We start from the raw sequence: 21,245 nt of genomic DNA on the forward strand, positions 1-21,245 counted from the left end.
CACACGGTCTCAGTAGCCACAGCACAGGGGCTTAGTTTCTCTGTATCATATGAGATCCTAGTTCCCAGACCAGGGATCAAACCCGTGTTCCCTGCAATGCAAGACAGACTCTCAACCAAGAAAGTCCCTGGATTCCCTACTCTTTACTAAGCAATACATCATCATCTGGCCACCAAAAAAAAAACCCTTTCCAAATGCATTTCTTTGTGTTACTTTCCTAGTAAGTCTTTCCGGGGCTCTCTTCTACCCATAGAAGAAAATCTAATCTTTAGAGTGGCATCCAGTGCTCTCCACAAGTTGGACCTTGCCTCTCTCCAGCTTCAAATCTTTACCCTCCTAGCCTGTCTCATTCCAAGCATACCTGACCACTTGTGGGTGTTTGGAACCCTCTGTTTTGCTTCATACGTTTCCGCCTTCATTCACACTTGGAATTCTCTCCCACCATTTTTGAGAAGACCTAATTATCTTTCAAGATTTAGTTCAAACTTTACCACCTTCCTGTAGGGTTTTCTATTTTTACCACGCACAGACTGTCTTCCCACAGAATTAGCCACTCTTTTTTGCATTTCTCTTGTGGACCCCTTCCTGCACTATAGCACCCGCTTTGTTGACCTGCTTCCCTCATAGACTGGCAGCTCCTTAAGCAAGGACCTTCGCTTTTTCTTTCTTTTTACTCCTAGTATCTAGTGCTGCCTGTACAATTCAGGCACTCAGTAAAGCTTCATTGAATGAATGAATTAGTAAGTGAGAAGTGTCAGAGGCCGGATGAAAAGGTTGGCAGAGAATGCATGGTATTAAAACTGGTCAAGAGGAAGATACAAAAAATATAGTGATGAGAGTAAGAGAAAAGATCATCTACTAAGAAGGACTGGGCCTTGTAGATGAGGATGAGCAGCATGGTGGGATTAACTGGTGTTAAGCTTCTGACTAGGATTCTGGTATGAGGTTCTTCTATTGCCGTACAAAAGGACAGGTGGTGTTTGAAGGCAAATGAATTTTTCTGGATATAATCCTTCCTATTTGCAAATATGAGCACACACATGCTAAAGTTTTATAGTAGCACTGCATTTATCTAGTAGTTTACAGTGTGCAACATTCTTTACTTTTATTATTTTATTGGACCCTTAGGCCAGTTATCTCCATAAGCTTCAGTTCTCTTTTTGTAAAATGAAGATAATAGCTTAGGATTGTTTACAAGAGCTATTATATGTCTAGTGCACAGATGCATGCCACATCAGTTGTTAGATCAGGGCTTTGTGACTCGTAATGCTTAAATGACTTGCTTAAGTTCACAAAGGTAAGTTAATGGCGTGCGTGTGTGCTCAGTCACTCAGTCATGTCTGATTCTTTGCGACCCCATGGACTGTAGCCTGCCAGGATCCTCTGTCCATGGAATTTTCCAGCAGGAATATTGGAGCGGGGTTGCCATTTCTTACTCCAGGGGATCGTCCTGACCCAGGGATCAAACCCACATCTCCTGCATTGGCTGGCAAATTCTTTACCACTGTGCCACATGGCATATTTAAATTCCTCTGTCCTCTTTTTGCACAGTAGTATTCTGTTTTGCTATTCCAGGATATAATAATATCTTCTACATTACTTAGGGCATGGCATCTTTAATTTTCTTGAGAGGCTTACCCAAAACAGGCTTTGGAATTACTCAGAGGGTTTATTGACAAAATCAAGCAAAATCAAAAACTTGGCTAAAACCAAAATGCCAATATAAATAATATTTGTATAGATTGCCTGGCTTCCTAGTCCCTCTGTTTTGTGCTTGGGGGTTTTCCACAGAGAATCTGAGCGACTAGCTCCTGGCCTTGTGAGGTTTGTGGAGATATGCTCTCATTTAAATTCATTTTTAAAGTATTATTTTTGAGTCCAGTTTTAGACCAGAGCAAGTGCCCATTTGGGGTCCTAGAATTACGGTAGCAGAAACCTAGTGGGAACTAGAATAGGAAGGGAGTGGCTCTGGGCTGCGGCAGACACTGACGCTCACCCCTGTCCGTCCTTGTGTTCTCTGTAGTGTCCTGTCCAGGAAGAACCTGAAGCCACAAAATATGAAATGGAGATGAAATTACTAAGTGAAACAGTTTCAGCAGGTATTCTTCCAAGTCACATTTTTAGAATTTAACTTGACTGGGATTTTCTGCTTACAAAAGAAATGCAAGGATATTAGAAAATCAACTCAGATGTTGCAGAAGTATATTTAAAGTGAAAATTCTTCCTCATCTCTCTACTGAGATAACCAGTGTTAACAATTCTTTTGAATTTGTTGTACTCTGTCTCCATCTCTCTCTTTTTGATTTTAAATAAAACCATCAGGTCATATTATATGAATATTCTCATTGAAAGTTACTTTTTTTTCACCTAACAATATTTGTTATTGTACATACACACATAAAACACAATACATATTCTACTTAAATGAATAATATTCAACATTATTCTAAGTCAGAACACATTGGTAACCTTACTTTTTAAAGTATCTATGTAATGCTATGGGACATTATCATCTATTAATAAGGACTTAAATAAGGTTATTTCTAATTTTTTTTATTATTACAAGCAATGTTGCCTTGAACATTCATAAGCACACACTTGAAGTTAGAAATTTCTTCACACTTTTGTATTTAGTCTTATCATGGCAAATAACAATTGGATACAGTTTTTAAATGTCAAGATGATAGTGATGTCTAATTTGCAGAACTTCTAGTTTGAGATTTATGGAATCTTTTTCATTAACTTTATCATTTTGCTTCTTTCCCAGAAACTCCTTAGGAATGTATTTTTTATACAGTTCTTAGCATAGTTTTATAACAGACTTCTTGTCCACTTCACTTTTTCCAACACACTTTTTTGTCAACAGTCAACTAGGCTTATATCATTATAACTTTTCCGTAATCCTTATGAGATAATTTACCTATGAAAAATATAAATGGAGCCCTCCCCTGCACCCTAATATTATGCATGCCTATTCCTACTTTAAAGTTAATGATTTTGAATTAACCACATTCTGAAAATGTGTAGTTGCTAAATAAAAATTTTCTTTACCAGTATTAGAATGCTTTCATTTCCTTACTAAGAAAATACAGAAATGTTGTGATCTATTTAGAAACTCAATCAATCTGATTAATTTCAGCACAGGAGTTGCTGTTAGAGAATGCTTCTGAAAAGCCCTATTTCCTTGAAGAAAATGAGGTTGATTTATGCCAATTCACAACCCTGGGTGGAGTGTACCACTTGGATATTTTGGAGCTTCCTCCACAGTGTAAACCAATGAAGGGCTGGATGATTGTGGAAGTAGGTTGATTCTTGAATCAAAATTTATGGATAAAATAATTTCTCATGCTTTAACTTTATCTGAAATGATTTAACATCTATTTAACCCTAAAATGATTTAACCCTATTAAACAACCACAAATGCGGAAAATGTAATTTTAAGCTGTCTTGAATTTATGAATCAAAATCAGATACTAAAGGAGAGGAATCTGAAATAATAACAGATTTTAAAACTAGAATTCATACATGTTAATTTAATTGTAAACCTGTAACTCTGTTTATATTATGCCAATTTGGCCTTAATAATGACAGTCATTTTCAGGGGTCATCAAATTTTTTCTGTAAAGGGCCAGGTGGTAAATATTTTCAGCTCTGTGAGCCATACCAGCTCTGTTGCAACTCCTCAACTCTGCCATTGTAACATTAAAGTAGCCATTGGTAGATGAATGGACATGGCTGTGTTCCAGTTAAACTTACTTTACAAAAACTGGTGGGGGGCTGGATTTTCCAAGGACCATAGTTTGTGGATTCTAGTCTAAATCAGTGGTTCCCAGCATGTGGTCCCTCGACCGGAAGCATCAACATCATTTGGCATCATCTGATAATTTGCTAGAAATGCAAATCCATTGCCCCCACCTTAGTCCTACTGAATCAGAAAGTTTGGAGCTAAGACTCAGCAGTCTGTGTTTTAGCAAGACACACCCCAAAGTTTGAGAACCACTGGTCTGTATTCTTGATATACAAGTGTGGTTCATGAACCTGCAGCATCTGTATCAGCTGAGAACTTGTTAGAAATGCATCATTTGGGACTTTACCTCAGGTCCACCGAATCTGCATAGTAACTGCACATGAAAGTTTGAAAAGCACTGATGTGGGCACTGCCAGTGGTATTGATGCACAGATAGCACTCACTGAGTAACAAGGATACGGATGGTAGCAGTTGTCAATCATTTTTCAAGGAGTTCTCGCTCTTGTTTCAGTAAGTAGTAACATTTGCACTAGTATTGACTTAACTTTTAGTGGCCTACACCCCCAGATAATACCCTGTTATGGTAAAGAATCTGCTTGCAATGCAGGAGACCTGGGTTCAATCCCTGGGTCAGGAAGATCCCCTGGAGAAAGGAATGGCTACCCACTCCAGTATTCTTTCCTGGAGAACTCCATGGACAGAGGAGCCTAGAAGAAGCCATAACTTCTTTATGCATAGGCATTCTTGAATTAGTGTAGTATTTATCTTTTTTTTCCATTATCACCCCTCCAAAGAGCCTTTGTAGACTTTTTTCCTAACTGTCCCCCCATAAAGTATTAATACTACATGTATACTGTATATTTACATATGTGCTGTATGTATATTTGTGTTTTATACCTAAAAGAGTACAATTTTTTCATGACCCCTCTAAACTAATTTTTACCCTCTTAGGGATAATATTGCTGTTCCTTTCTCCTTCTCATAAATGAGAATGCAGTTATTAGGTTGACCCTGGAGAGATAATTTGGTTTATAGCCCTTCTGAGGGGTTTCCCCAGGGGCTCAGCAATAAAGAATCCGCCATAAATGCAAGAGATTCAGGAGACACAGGTTCGATCTCTGGGTCAGGAAGATTCCCTGGAAAAGGGCATGTCAACCCATTCCAGTATCCTTGCCTGGGATGTCCCATGGACAGATGAGCCTGGCGGGCTATAGTCCATAGGGTTGCAAAGAGTCAGACATAACTGAAGCGACTTAGCACGCAGCCACTTTGAAGAGTCTATTTAAATCAGCCTTCCCTACCTCAGAAATACCTGAAGGGCAGAGTGGAGTCCAAAAAGACACCCTTTGGTGGAGGTAGGCTTTCAAAACTCTTTATCCATAGGAAGGTCTAAGCCTGAACTGGGAATTTCAAGGATGCATACAAAGATCTGGTGTTCCTGAATTCCTGAATTTTGTCCTGGTATCCTGATACTACTCTAGGTGCTCTATTTGAGCCCAGAGTATTCTCCATCACACATATTTTTCTCTCCTGCAACAAAGAGACCTTCCTCATTTTCTAAGTCCCTTTTAAATAATCTCACACTTCCTCTAGAAATTTTCCCCAACCAGTTTTTCCTCTGTTTTGCAACATTTGTAATCTTCCCTTTCCTAGATCCATCTCTGCTAAATTCTGATAATAAACAAATCTTCTTTATCCCACAGACATCTGCTCTTGGCTTAATTTACTTTCTCCCCATCACCACCCCCCTGCTTTTTTAAGATGTAATTGATATATAACACTGCATAAGTTTAAGGTATGCAATATGATGATTTTTAATTTCATTCATTTATTTCCACGCTTCTCAAAAGGTTGCTTATTCTTTCTGTCTTCACCCACACACCCTAACCAAGTTACTGGAACATGAGATTTGGGGTCCTATACATCTACTGGGTTAGTCAAATCTTTTAAGATTTTGTTGTTCAGATCTTTCTATAAGATGTTAGGGTAAAACCCAAATGAACTTTTTGGCCAATCCAATACTTTTGCCTTCTGGTGCCTTCTTGAAGTCATTTTGTAATCTTTGGCACATTAATTGATTTTTCTAAGTCCCAGTTATCTTCTTTGTTCAACACATATCTCATAGAATTATTGGAGAAATAAAATGAATAGTTAAGTGCCAGCCAGCCTAGAATCTGGCTTATAGAAGAGTTCTGAATTACATTCAAATGTAGTGATTCTTTCCCCTCAATCATTAGTTTTAATTTTGTTGTGACATTTTATTTGTCAATCTATAGTGAAATGTGACTAAACTGCAGTGTTTATTTAACATACATAGCTTACTCTGCATAACTCTGCATCATAAACTCTTACCAGTCAGCTTCTAACTTAGTGTTATCTTGGTCATTTTTAAAAGATACTCAAAGAGGGATTGCAGAAATATACATATCCTCCGGAAACTACAGAAGACCTTGAAGCAGAAAATGTTTTTCCACCCATAGAGGTCACGCTTGAAGTTCACGAGAATGTAATCTTCTTTGAGAATCCTATGGTTGCAAGATGGGATGCTGAAGGTACAATGATGCCTTAACCAGCTTTGATAATTATGTAATGAAAAGAGGTATAATAATATAAATCCTTAAATCAAAATAGGAAATGGAGAATGTAAACTGAGTTTCTAATCATACATATTTCTGTGCCTATTCTAGGGTCTTTGTTTCCTTTTGATGGAAATGAATAGGGATGTTTTTAAAAAGAAGGAAATGAATAAAAATATCAAATAGTATAGCAAATCAAAAACAAATGAAAAGCCTACTCTCTCTTGAAATGGCCAAATAATTCAGATTGGGGTGATTAAATTTGATTATTTTAATGTTAATGATTTATAAATTGCAAAGCTTATTACAACCAGGTACTGAGGATGGGTGTCTTCCCAGATGGCTTCAGTGGTAAAGAACCCGCCTGCCAAGCAGGAGACACAGATTCAATCCCTAGGATGGGAAGATCCTCTGGAGAAGGAAATGGCAACCCACTCCAGTGTTCTTGCCTGGGAAATCCCATGGACAGAGGAGCCTGGCAGGCTACAGTCCATGGGTTCGCAGAGTTGGACACGACTTAGCAACTAAACAACAACTGAGGATGGGGAGTGGGCAAATGGGAAACCTGAGAAAGAGGAAAACCAACCACTTTATGCCTCGATAACTTTTAACTACTGAACCATGGGAAATTATTGCTTATTCAAATTGTTAAATATCAATAAATCAGAAGTGTTAACAAATACAAGTTAATCATTCACCAATTATTAACAAATACCTGATTTGGGGTTGGCAGGCTAAACTTTGAAAGGTCTTGGTCTTGTGAATTAATGTATGCAAATCTGGGGACTCTTAGATGAAAGTTGAATAGCTTTGTTTTTAATGTAGGTGAATTATTCTACATCCATTTATTTGTGAAAAGGTTTACATACTAGATAACAGGTCTAGATAATAAGATAACTAAAGCACAGAGCTATTACTTTAGTTATGGGGGCAGAGAATTTAAAGACTATTTTGTACTTTAAATTTTTTTATGGTTGCTACAACACACTATATTTTTGCTTATACAGACATAACCACAAGACGTTTAGTGTAGAGATAGTTTATGTTTTAAAAACAGTATATTTCTATCAATACATTAAACCATAAAATATATCAAAATGAACATTGGGTAATTTTTTCCTTTCATGTTGCTTTAGAGGTTTCACTTTTCCTTTCCTTTAATGGTAACATTCCTAAATATTTATTTATCAAATTAAAATTAGAATTAGACAAGATCAGTTATCCCACATGATTCAGGGAAATACAACAAGTAAAATTTGACTCTAACTGCAGTAATTATATGGCAGTAATCTACAACTCCATGGTTTCCCTGGTAAAGAATCCACCTGCCAATGCAGAAGACTGAGTTTCAATCCTTGGTACAGGAAGATGCCCTGGAGAAGGAAATGGCAACCCACTCCAGTATTCTTGCCAGGAGAACCCCCTGGACAGAGGAGCCTGGCAGGCTACAGTCCATGGGGTCACCAGGAGTTAGACATGACTTAGCGACTAAACAACAATTTTTATGGTTATAAATTAAAATAATTTTGTAAATGTAAAAACAGAAAGAGGAACTATATATAACTTAGTTTTCTAATATAATTATTATATTGAATTCAAGAGTCAAAAATAGAACTAATATAACACTGTAAAGCAGCTATACACCAATTTTTTAAAAAGTTTTAAAAAAAGTAGGTGTATGTGGATGAAAACTAGAGAGAGATGGGAATGACAGCTGAGGTTGGGAATTACTTTATTATTTATTACTTTATTCATTATCCAAGATAATTTTCATTAGGAGGATGGCCTCAATAGGAGGAGAGTTTAAGTGCGTAGGGACAATATTATATATTCCTGTCTACTATTGTTTATTGAATGCTTTAAAATTAATGCCTAAAAGTGTTTTATTTCTTTTTTCCAGTAAATTTTCAAATAAATACATGCAAAATTAAAAAAAATTTAAGTCAAAAATAGCCAGTGGAACCTTTTGTGTGAGAAGACAAGAAAGCCAAGTGGAAATGAAGAGGGTGTTCTAGGAAAAGAATGATTCATTCCTTTCATAAAATGCTAAAAAATAAAAAAGAGATAAATGAGACACGATTTCTTCTTCCAGGAATTTTCAAAGTTGTAGGAGAGGCAGACAGGGAAAGATACCATACACAAGGGGGTAGAGTAGTGAGGGGCTATATGATAGATGAAAGTACTACGGAGCAGAGCAGTGACCGGGTCCCATCTGGAGTGCTAAGGACAGCTTCTCCTAGGATAGAATATTGAGCAGGTCCTTAAGAGACCAAGAGACCATTGATGTAGTATATTCTGTGTGGGCATGTCTTCATTCCTCTTGGGTATATTGGTAGGAGTGGAATTTCTGGGTTGAAGAGTAAATTGATGTTCAACTGTTTAAAAACTGCCAAGTTGTTTTTCAAAGGAGCTATAACCATAACACAAGGTTCCCCATTTTTCCATATTCTTGCCACCATTTGTTATTACCTATTTTTTTTATTAGAGCCACCCTAGTGGGTGTGAAATGGTTTTTCATAGTTTTAATTTGTATTTCCCTAATGCGTGGTAATGTTAAGCATCGATTTTTATGTATTTAATATACTTTCATGTAGCTTCTTTGATGAAATGTTTATTCAAATCTTTTGCCCATTTTTAAGTTGTGTTATGTTTTATTATTGAGTTGTAAGAGACACAAAAGACCACTTATTATATGATTGTGTTTAATGAAAGTTAAGAAAAGGCAAATCTTTAAGTATATTAATAGTTTCTTGGGGCTGGTGATGCAAATGGGAATTAACTATAAATAGACATAAGAGATCTTATTGGGAGGATAATAATATTCTAAAACTGAATGGTGGTGATGATTGCAAAACTGGGTAAACCGACTAAAAATAATTGTATACTCAAGATAGGAGAATTTTAAAGTTCTTTAAAAAGAAAGATGAAGAGAGGTTCTCTAAAAGAGGAAGGGAAATGTTCTCTAGGAAGAAAGAACTGCATGTGCAGAGGCTTACAGGTTTATGATGTTGTTGGGGAAGAAAAGAAAAGTGTGACTGGAAAGAAGTCTGAGAAGTAGCAAAAAAGGAAGCCAGAAATGAGAGTCAGAGCTTCATTCTGAAAGTCTTGTGACCATGCTGAGGAATCTGGACTTGATCCTGTAGACAGGAAGAAACTCCAGTGAAGATGGTTTGTTGTTGTGATCCTATTCTCAGTGTGAAAAATCAATTTATACATATTAAAGTTAGTGGAGTGGTTTCATTCATCTTATTTTTGCAGAGGAAAAAATGGAACTAATGTCTTATTAATCCTAATTATAAAGGTAAACAGTGGAAAACTGATGGCATCAGCAACGTGTCTTACAAATCAGAAGAGAGACTTATAACATTCAACCTGGAAACTTTCTGTCCTGTTACCTTAATTCAAGATGCCCATATTAATATGCCGTACCAGTCATGGGAGCTAAGACCACTTGATGTGAATAAAGTACTTCTGACTATAACTACAGTATTTACTGAACTTCAAATACAAATCAAGGTAAACCGCTGTTATAGCAAGTCATACCAAAGAGTTAAATCTCTTGATGACTATAAGAGTGTGTGTCAAAACAGTCAATCACTGATGATTTACATATTGAAATATGTCTTTTATAAATATATTGAAAATATACCTTGAGCTGGTACCCCACTCCAGTACTCTTGCCTGGAAAATCCCATGGACAGAGGAGCCTGGTAGGCTGCAGTCCATGGGGTCGCTAAGAGTCGGACATGACTGAGCGACTTCACTTTCACTTTTCACTTTCATGCACTGGAGAAGGAAATGGCAACCCACTCCAGTGTTCTTGCCTGGAGAATCCCAGGGACGGTGGAGCCTGATGGGCTGCCGTCATGGGGTCGCAGAGTTGGACACGACTGAAGCGACTTAGCAGTAGCAGTAGTTTCTAAATAAAATACTGAGTATATAGGAAATAACATGTAAAAGTAAAGTATAAGTTTGTGCCCTAAAGTTACTAGGAATAGAGCAATTGGTGAAACTCTAAGTATGGTTGCAGTATGACTTTCAGAGGTTTTGGTCCAGTCTTAGAGTGATCTTATCACAGGAAGATAGCACCCAGCTGTTTGAAATCCCTTTTGAGTAACTCCATTGCTACCGAGTCTGACTCTATGATTTCAATACCTGTAGACCACGAAATTTTTGTACCTTATTTTATGTTCCTGGTTATGTTGCAGTGTCTCCTAGTTTGTAGTCTATGGGAACTTGAATAGAATTTGTATCCTGCTATTGAAGGAAATGGCAACCCACTCCAATAGTCTTGCCTGGAGAATCCCAGGGACAGAGGAGCCTACTGGGCTGCCGCCTATGGGGGTCGCACAGAGTTGGACATGACTGAAGCGACTTAGCAGCAGCAGCATTGTGTGAAAATTGTATAACTGTTAATTATGTTGAATTGGTTCATGGTGCTTTTCAGGCCTACTATATCTTTCTACTTTTCTGTCTCTTCTATTAATTTTTTTTTAATTTTATTTTATTTTTAAACTTTACAATGTTGTATTAGTTTTGCCAAATATCGAAATGAATCCGCCACAGGTATACCTGTGTTCCCCATCCTGAACGCTCCTCCCTCCTCCCTCCCCATACCCTCCCTCTGGGTCGTCCCAGTGCACCAGCCCCAAGCATCCAGTATCGTGCATCGAACCTGGACTGGCGACTCGTTTCATACATGATGTTATACATGTTTCAATGCCATTCTCCCAAATCTCCCCACCCTCTCCCTCTCCAGAGTCCATAAGACTGATCTATACATCAGTGTCTCTTTTGCTGTCTCGTACACAGGGTTATTGTTACCATCTTTCTAAATTCCATATATATGCGTTAGTATACTGTATTGGTGTTTTTCTTTCTGGCTTACTTCACTCTATTGAGACTCCAACTAAAAATCTTAATTTATCTACTTTAAAAAATAACTAATGTATAGTAGAACAATATGTAACTTTGTTCTGTATTTTCCAAATCTCCTCTAAATATGTTATTATACTTTCATAATTAAAAAAAATTACAGAGTCTGAAATTTAAAGACAATAAGTAGATTTAGTATTTGCTTGAGGCTGAAGTGGGGAATGGATATAAATAGGCATAAGGGATTTCACTGAGGGGATGAAAATGTTCTAAAACTGATTTATGGTGATAGTTGTACCAGTCAACAAAGTTACCAAAAAAAAAAAAAAATCACTGAACTGTGTACTTGAAATGCATGAATTTTATGATATGTAAAATATACCTCATGAAAGTTGTTTTTAAAAAGAGATTTTTTTTAAAAAAAAGATACAACCTGAAATTCTTTATGAATGTGGCAGGAAAGCTAGAAGATCATCACACTTGGTTTTTAAGGTCAGAGGAGAGATGTGAACTCTATACACCAGATTACCACTTTTCAAACTTTAAAACTGGATAATAATTTTGCATTATTATGTTAAAATCTTATACATATAAAAAATTATGATTTTTAAAAGTTGCAACATGGTTGCTGTCAAATAGCTCTTCCACTTCAACAGGAACACATGCAGTATTCTTAGATCATAATTTATAAAGTAGGCAACCAAAGAGATCCTTGGATTGCTCAGATAAGCCTGAGAAAAGTTGATAAACTGGTTAAGGTAATGTGGAAACTTTGAGGTGGACCTTTTGGATCAAGCCTAAAATATGTCTGTCCTGCATTCTTTTTAATATAGGATAATACAGGATTTTCTAAAAACGAAAAATAGTTCCTGTTGTTTAGTCACTAAGTTGTGTCCAACTCTTTGCAAACCCAAGAACTGCAACAAACCCTGTCCTTCGCTATCTCCCGAAGTTTGCTCAAACTCATATATATCGAGTTGGTGATGCCATTCAACTATCTCATCGTCTGTCTCCCCCTTCTCCTCCTGCCCTCAATCTTTTCCAGTGACTTGGCCCTTCAAGTGGCCAGAGTACTGCAGCTTCAGCTTCAGTCCTTCCAATGAATATTCAGGGTTGATTTCCTTTAGGATTGACTGGTTTGATCTCTGTGCTGTCCAAGAGACTCTCAAGAATATTCTCCAACACCATAGTTGTAAAGCATCAATTCTTCAGTTCTCAGCCTTCTTTATGGTCCAGCTCTCACATCTGTACATGATTACTAGAAAAACCATAGTTTTGTATAAAGAACCTAACAGCTGGACCTGGAATGATAATGAGGTAATAATTTCTTTAACTTACTTATATAAAAGCTTCTTTTTTCTTATTGAAACTAGGAAAACCTCTGCATGTTAGCTTCAATCAAAGTAAATAACAAAAATCATTCTTCTATTTTGGAAGAAAAGTGGATGACTCCTGTTTCTTTCATTATTGCTTTGAAAAAGGCTGGACTGAATATCTTCCCTACTGGACACTCTCATCTTTATGTTGTTATAAACTATAAGGTAAGAATGAATCCTTCCAAGTTTAATCTGATGGACATTTAGAATGTTAGCAAGTATTACATTTTATATAAATCTTAAGGTATACCAATGAGTTTTCTATATTCACTTATATGAGATTATAGTTAGAAAGGAAGGAATAAATAGCAAGACTAGAAATCCAGTGATTTCTGGTGAAAAAGCTGACTTAAAACTCTACATTCAAAAAATTAAGATCATGGGAACCAGTCCCATCACTTCATGGCAAATATATGGGGAAACAATGGAAACAGTGAGAGACTTTATTTTCTTGGGCTTGAAAATCACTGCAGATGGTGACTGCAGCCATGAAATTAAAAGATGCTTACTCCTTGGAAGAAAAGCTATGAGCAAACTAGATGGCATATTAAAAAGCAGAGACATTACTTGGCTGACAAAGGTCCATCAGGTCAAGGCTTTTCCAGTAGTCATGTATGGATGTGAGAGTTGGACTATAAAGAAAGCTGAGTGCCAAAGAATTGATGCTTTTGAACTGTGGTGTTGGAGAAGACTCTTGAGAGTCTTGTTGGACTGCAAGGAGATCCAACCAGTCAATCCCTAAGGAAATCAGTCCTGAATATTCATTGGAAGGACTGATGCTGAAGCTGAAACTCCAATATTTTGGCCACGTGATGCAAAAAATTGACTCATTTGAAAAGACCCTGATGCTGGGGAAGATTGAAGGCAGGAAGAGAAGGGGACAACAGAGGATGAGATGGTTGGATGGCATCACCGACTCGATGGACATGAGTTTGAGCAAGCTCTGCGAATTGGTGGTGGACAAGGAAGCCTGGTGTGCTGCAGTCCCTGGGATCACAAAGAGTCGGGCATGACTGAGCGACTGAACTAAACTGAAAAATCTAGGGTTCTCTCAAATTTAATATTCTGTAGAATGATCTTCATATTGACACACGGAGCACAACCACAGCTGGTCAGTTTAGTGCAGAGGTAGTCTGCGCAGCATCCCATTTTGTCTGCTTTCTTTCTTCTTCCAGAGTGCATATATGGAAGATTTCTGAAAAGAGTAAATGACTCAGCAGTTTCCCAAACGTGATAAATCAAGTGAAATTAAATACATACAAGGACCACCGATCATTAAAACCCACTTCCTCCTACTTCACAGAGTCTTCCTGTCTGCATATTGCTTCATGTAACTCATAAGTTGAGTTAAATGAGATCCTTCCATGTTAAACTCTGAGCTCCTTGAGAGTGGTGACCATTCCTTAATCAACTTTGATTTTTCTAGCACCAACCCTATTCCTAGAATACAGTAGATGTTTGTCAAACATTCATGATACATAAATTAAGACAGAGTGAGTTCTAATCATGAAAGATGTTTTGGGCAGAAGAATTCTAAACTCAAGAAAAAGCTTATAATATACCAGAAAATGACAATATAGGTAGACACATACTGGAAATAATCACATTATAAGAGTGTATACATATATGCATAGCGGAAAAAATCCCACTTCAGTTTTAGTAACTCCAGTTGCCAGTTACTCTACAAATGCTGAACGTCATATACTAGTCATCTTTTCAGAATACTGTATTCAAGAATTTTTTTTCTGAACACTTATATTCCAGATAATGTTTTAGAAACATTATTGAATAAAACAAAGATCTCTGCCCTTGTGGAGCTTACATTCTAGAATAGAGGGAGGCAAACATCAACAACAAACATAATAAATCAAGTGAAAGAAAGAAAAGGTACAATATCAAATATGGTGTCGGGGGAGGGGGCTCAATAAGAAGGTAACATTTGAGGAAAGCCTCAAGGTGGGGATTGGACATGAGTGTGAGCAAACTCCAGGAGATGGTGAAGGACAGGAGAGCCTGGTATACTGCAGTCGATGGTGTTGCAAAGAGTTGGACACAATTGAGAGCCTGAACAGCAACAATGGGGCCTATAAGAGCACAGAGGCCCCGTGGATCACTGTTAGGACCCTGGGTTCTGCTCTGAAAGGGGAAGCCATTGCCCCATTTTGAGAAAGAAGTCATGAGTCTGACTTAAATTATTTTTTATATTTGAATTTTATTTTTTTCTTAAAAATTTTTTTTTAATTGGAGTATAGTTGATCTACAATGCTGTGTTAGTTTCTGTTGTATAGTAGTGAGTCGGTCATACATACATATCATAAACCCACTCTTTTCAGATTCTTTCCCCAAATAGGTCATTACAGAGCATTGTGTCGAGTTCCCTGTGCTGTATGTCAGGTCTTTATTAGTTGTCTATTTTATATGTGAAAGTGAAGTCTCTCAGTCGTGTCCGACTCTTTGTGACTCTACGGACTGTAGGCCACCAGGCTCCTCCATCCATGGAATTTTCTAGGCAAGAGAACTGGAGCGGGTTGCCATCTCCTTCTCCAGGGGATCTTCCCAACCTAGAGATTGAACCCGGGTCTCCCGCGTTGCGGGCAGACGCTTTACCGCCTGAGCCACTGGGGAATCCCCTGTGGCTTCCCCGGTGGCTCAGCTGGTATAGAATCTGCCTGCAATGCGGGAGACCTGGGTTCGATCCCTGGATTGGAAAGATCCCCTAGAGAAGGGAAAGGCTACCACTCCAGTATTCTGGCCCAGAGAATTTCACGGACTATTTTATATGTAGTAGTGTGTATACGTCAATCCCAACCTCCCAATTCATCCCTCCCCTTCCTCTCCTCCTTGGTAACCATAAGTTTGTTTTCTATATCTGTGACTCTATTTCTGTTTTATAAATTAGTTCATTTGTACCATTTTTAAAGATTCTGTTGATAAGTGATATATGACATTTATCTTTCTCTGACTTACCTCATGTGACTTACATTTTCAATGGATCTGGGTTGAGAACAGACTAGACTGCAGGAGGTCAAGGATGGAAGGGAGACTTGAGAGGCTCTGTGATCAACTCTACTTGTTTTTATACTGACAGCATCCTTCGGTAGAAGTGAAAGCTTATCGGCAAATGGCCCTGTTAAGTTCTGCTTTTGCATTTTGTTGGAGTAAGTGGAATACAGCATGTGAGTCTAAGAAAACTGTATTTCAGGTATGGTATGCAAAACCCCTTAAACTTTTGTCTTCCAAAAGAAGATAAAGTACTCAAAAACTAAATGAATGTAGACCACAATTCTCCTTTTAAAAAGGTAAAAAATTAAAATTCAAAATGGAATTGGCAAACTTCATTTTCTTTCATTTTGCCAAAAATATAAAACCAAACCATGTAAAGGTCATGCCTTCATTGTCTGTTATGGTATCAAATGCTCTTGATTTTAGGCTGGAGACCGCTTTACACCAACTGAAGAACAAATGTAAGCCTTTCATATGAATATGTCTGATTCATGAACTCTCTCCTCTGAGAGTAACCTTCTGGGCAGATTTCCTACTGCCTGCTAAAGAAGTTATCAAATTCTGCAAGCTGACTGATGAATATTTTAGCATAAATGAGCTACCACATTTATTTATCTTGTTTACTGCATGTTTATTCCATTAGAATACAAGCTCCTCGAGGACAAGGTTTTATTGCTATGATTGTTATTTATTAATATGTTTGGTTATTTTTTATTTTGTTTTGTTTTTGTTTTATTGTTTCAGGTAGGATCTGAAACAATACTTGTCACTTGAAGGCATTCAATAAATATTTTTTGAAGAATTAATATATTTTGATAAGCTCCTTAAACTAAGATATAAACAGTTTCATGCTTTAAAAAAAATGGTACATTAAGAATATTTCTTTTTATCTTATCAATTTGGGAAACTTAAGCCCTTCAAATACTGGATTGGCCAAAAAAATTGTTCACAATTTTTGTGACCATCATATGGAAAAACTTTGGTCACCTGATGCGAAGAGCTGACTCATTGGAAAAGACCATGATGCTGGGAAAGATTGAGAGCAGAAGGAGAAGGGAGTGAGAGAGGATGAGATGCTTGGATGCCATTACTGACTCAATGGACATGAGTTTGAGCAAGCTCCAGGAGATAGTGAAGGACAGGGAAGCCTGGTGTGCTCGGTTATGAATAGTAGGGCATGACTTAGCCACTGAACAACAACAAACAAAGTAACATACTCAACTGTCAAAATACCTAATAAAAGAGCAACTGTTCACAGATTTCTCTCTTTTTTTTTTTTTTAGGTGAGGGAACACCTTCTTAAAGAAGAACCCATTCGGAACCCTAACTGGACCCTTTTAATGTTTAGTGGTGACAGGGCACAAAGTCTCAAGATCAATGAATCCAGTGATGCGTTTTCTGAAGCCCTTAAAGAAGAAACTGAATTTCATTCCACTTTATATCACATGGTTAAGGATTTTGCTTCTCAGGAAGCAATGAGGGCAGTTAGGCGTTCCAACTGCCAGTTTGTTGACTCTGTATGCCACATGCTACTCTCAACTAGACTACTCAGCTATTCTTAAATCCCCAGGGATAAATTTTATCCAGTTTGAAGAATCAAACAACTTGGAGAAACATCAGGTATTTCTTCAATAAAGTGTAATGAGTGACTATATTTCAAACAGGCTGTTCAAATGATCTAATCAGCATTTTATACTCATTTTATTTTTTAAGAATTAGTTTTTTTTTTTTTTCTCTTGTACTTGGCCTACTGAGATTTCCAGTGTTCACTGTTCATAGTTTTGAATGGTTCTTTATTTCAATAAATTTTAACAAACAATAATATCTCCTCTTCAGAAAGCTCATTTAAAAAATCATATAAGCAGGCTTCCTCCCCACTGCATTTTAGTTAGGAAGGTAATCACAAAAAGAGAGAATATAAAATATCTTACAGTCATTCTGAGAACCTCTTGTTCCATTCTATAATTTCCCAGCTAAAAGTTACTAATGTACAAAGTTCAGATACTGAAACTTTAAAAACTAGCTACACACAGTAGGACGTGCTGCAGTCACACTGGCGGTGGCCCGTTGTGTCGCAGTCTGGTGAATGGCCACAAGATGTGTTCTAGAGACATCCAGGGGTCCCCATCCTGTGTGGGGGCAGCGTCCACGGGCTTCTGGAAGAATCGGCCTGTGAAGAAGCTCATCAGCGCTGCAAACAGTACAATGAATGCCACAGAAAGCCAGAGCACCTTGTTGGCCTCTCTGATGGACGTCTTGAGGTTTGTTGCCCAGGAAGCTAATGTATCATAACTACAACAAAAACACAATATCAGTATGCAGTAACCACAATCTTCTGTATACTAGAAACATTCCTTTTGCCAACAATAATCAAGTCATGTATCTGCCCTACATAATTCCACCAGCGTACATGTGTGCTCAGTCATTTTTGACTCTCTGCAACCCACAGACAATAGCCCACCAGACTCCTTTGTCCACGGGATTCCCTAAGCAAGAATACTGGAGTGGGTTGCCATTTCCCACTCCAGGGGATCTTCCTGTCACAGTGATCAAATCCATGTCTCCTGCATTGGCAAGTATATTCTTTACCACTGACACCTCCTTGTAATAAGCTACACAGTGTCATCTGTTGTCTTGGGCTTGGCCACAATCTGCTCCCTGCTATCCCTTATAATATTTTAGAATTGAAGAAATGAGGTGCTAAGATAAAAATCTGAAAATTATGTGATTTAGGCATTATTTAACTCCTAACAAGTACATTTGAGTACTAATTTCATTCTTTAAGTCAGGTAAGGCAATTTATATTCCTATAGTAGAAACATTATAATTCGGTCCTCTGGTCCCAAGGCCAAGTTCTTTACACTTGAACTCCCCTGCCTCCTGTAGCTCATAGGTTCAGGAATAATTCTTATAGACCATATGGAGTTTGTTATTAATCATCTTAAATTTAACATTTTCAAAGGTCTTTTAGTAAAGTAATTTGCTTAAGATTAATGCTGCTAGACTTCCCCGGTGGGAAAGTGGTAAAGAATCCACCTGCCAATGCAGGGGACACAGATTCGATCCCTGGTCCAGGAAGATCCCATGTGCCATAGAGCAACTAAGCACCACAGCTACTGAGCCTGCGCTCTAGAGCCCACGAGCCTCAACTGCTGAAGCCTGAGACCTAGAGGCCGTGTCCACAAGAGAAGCACTGCAGTGAGACGCCTGTGCAGTGCAATGAAAAGTGGCCCCAACCGCCACAACCAGAGAAAGCCTGCACACAGCAACGAGGACCCAGGGCAACCAAAAATAAATTTTTAAAAGGCAAAAATAATTAAAATGATTAAAACTTCTAACCCTGCCTTACCTTTCCCCATTCTACCAAAATGATATCATTTAGCAAGTAAATAACTTACATGGAAGAGACATTCCATTTTGATGGGTTTGTTTTCTTTTCAGAAAGACTTGGCTTTCTTGTCTTTTCTACTGTTTCTTCTTCTGGTGGTTCTAAGTCATCTTTAGTTCTGTAAATAAGTATTGTTTCTAAGTATCAAAGTATGCATAATGTTCTATAATTATTTATAAAATATTGCTGTTTTACTGTATTTTGTAAGGAAGCTTACAGATATTTATCTTGCTTTAGAAAAATTTGATAAATACCTAATTCTAAAAGTCAAATCACCAACTTTATATTTTTAATCATTTATAGGAATTTAATTTTTTAAAGTAACTTTGTATTTAGAAAAACAGCAAATGTTTGTTGTAGAAAGTTCGGGTGCTAGCCAAAGAACAAATAAAAAGGGGAGATTTGCAAAGAACATGTGTAAGTTAGTCAGTTCTCACCACTTATAATTAACCAGTGTTATTCTGTGATTTTCCATCTTGGCATGTGCATGCATGTGTGTGAGTGTATGTGTATGTATAAGTAACTACACCTTAAGAAACAAATGTGGATGCCATTATTTCTTCTTCTGTGAATTTTTCATTCAACATACAGTAAAATTTTTCTCAGTACGTATTCTTTTACCACATTTTTTTTAACATTCTATATTAAATAGAATATAGATAATTAAAACTAATCTTTTCTCTGTTGGTTTTTTGAGCAACACTAAATTGGAATAGCATTAAAGTGTCATTTCTTTCTTTAAAAAACCTTCATAATTTAAAAAGTGTTTATGAAGATAGGTTTGGTATAAAACTACTTAAAATCAATAGTATTCAATGAACTGGGAAGTTGCAATTGGGTTGACTGTATTGAAATCTTATTTAAAGAGGAATCCTTTGCTTGAAAAAAAACTTAACTGTTCCATTGTTCATGTTCCATGGTTCATGACCACTCATGAGTTCCTAGTTAGATTTGAATTTTGAAATCTCAAGTTCATAATCCCCCACAGGGGCCAAAATGAACTGCATGTCAAAGTTTTTGTTTTTCAGTCAGACATCTATAGGGAATGCCTGTGGTAGATTTTAGTTTGGTTTTTAAAGAACATAAGACTTCCAACCCAGAATTCCTATAGGATTCTCAAGGTTTCAGTCTTTTGTTGGCAAAAACTTCTCAGTAGAAATCATGCCATACAAACAAAAATTTTTAAATAGATAATTTTTCTCAAGGAAACTCTTGAATTTTTTAAAACCCAGATCAGAAAATATCCATTATGTTAACTCTAAATCTTTAATAAAAGGGAATTCAGTCCATGCAATTAGGCTTCCACGATTATTTAAGAGAGAAAAAAGGCTTTGAGGGTAGGAACAATGTCTTTTTCATCTTCATATCCCTTAAGCTTGAGCGTAGTGTGCCTAACATAATAGGCATGCAAGGAATGTGTATACAATCAACACAAAATCATTTCATTAAGATCTCTACAGATGAGGAAACAGACCAAATGTCACCAAGGATTTTAGAGGCAGCATTTCTTCATGTCCCTCCCTCTTACCTTCTACCTTTCACTATAGAAGTATATTTTATTTGTTTCACTTGCTAAATATAGATATAGCAATATAGAGTTTTGTTTTTCCTACTCTTCATTTACCTAAAGAGAAGACAGATGTATATGTCATACACATATATTACATACGTGCCTTTAGGATATATATAAATATAAACATACACATATATGTCTATATGTACACACACACATGTTGTATATAATTCATCTAAGTTGATGAACATTTTATTTCTATGGCTCTCTTATGAACCTTTCCCCCTGATGACCATATAGCTATACAGGAAGAAGATTATCTTCACAAATCTGGCAAATTTCAGGTTCTTTTCTAACTTAAGACCTCACACCTTGCAGTACTGAGTGAATGTACTCATAAGTAACATTTACATAGTGCTGTATTTTCCTAAAAGCCTTATACAATGAATGGTCTTTTTGATGCTGCAGCAGTGGACTCCACAGATTAAAAGTGATGCCCACTATTTATTCCCCAGTCACATCAAGTTAATAAACACATCAAGCTTCACCTACTTTAGTTCACACTTTTCTTCTTCAGCATCTGCCCAGGAATAGGTGCTAATAAATCGATGTAATGAGGGACGGTGTTCACTCTGCTTTGACCCCAAAATACGCCTAAATAAAGATGATTATAGCCACTTATCAAATCAAATACTTGTGTAGCAATTACCAATTTATTTCCCACTACTTAAATCAATACAGAAGCAATATGTTATTTTTTCTTTAG

General features: G+C 37.1%; 2 protein-coding genes across 9 annotated transcripts in view; one reads left to right on the forward strand and one right to left on the reverse strand.

Moving 5' to 3' along the window:
* DNAI7 (dynein axonemal intermediate chain 7) overlaps positions 1-17,400 on the forward strand; it is an 87,828-nt gene extending 70,428 nt beyond the window's left edge. For 7 of the 8 annotated variants that reach the window (XM_059886481.1, XM_024991820.2, XM_059886482.1 and 4 more), the window contains 7 exon segments: positions 2,024-2,099; positions 3,140-3,300; positions 6,144-6,300; positions 9,626-9,840; positions 12,573-12,740; positions 15,664-15,777; positions 16,862-17,400. In XM_059886481.1, the coding sequence (XP_059742464.1) occupies positions 2,024-2,099; positions 3,140-3,300; positions 6,144-6,300; positions 9,626-9,840; positions 12,573-12,740; positions 15,664-15,777; positions 16,862-17,140 (1,170 nt within the window). In that variant the 3' untranslated portion in view covers positions 17,141-17,400. 8 annotated transcript variants of the gene reach the window in all.
* Positions 17,355-21,245, reverse strand: part of IRAG2 (inositol 1,4,5-triphosphate receptor associated 2) — a 90,006-nt gene continuing 86,115 nt past the window's right edge. The window contains exons 34-36 of the mRNA XM_059887039.1: positions 21,032-21,133; positions 18,977-19,084; positions 17,355-17,870 (exon numbers count right to left, since the gene is read on the reverse strand). Coding sequence (XP_059743022.1) covers positions 17,627-17,870; positions 18,977-19,084; positions 21,032-21,133 — 454 coding nt within the window. The 3' untranslated portion in view covers positions 17,355-17,626. The remainder of the gene's footprint in view (positions 17,871-18,976; positions 19,085-21,031; positions 21,134-21,245) is intronic.

Source organism: Bos taurus, chromosome 5 (assembly GCF_002263795.3).
Source record: "Bos taurus isolate L1 Dominette 01449 registration number 42190680 breed Hereford chromosome 5, ARS-UCD2.0, whole genome shotgun sequence".
NCBI classification, from domain to species: domain Eukaryota; kingdom Metazoa; phylum Chordata; class Mammalia; order Artiodactyla; family Bovidae; genus Bos; species Bos taurus.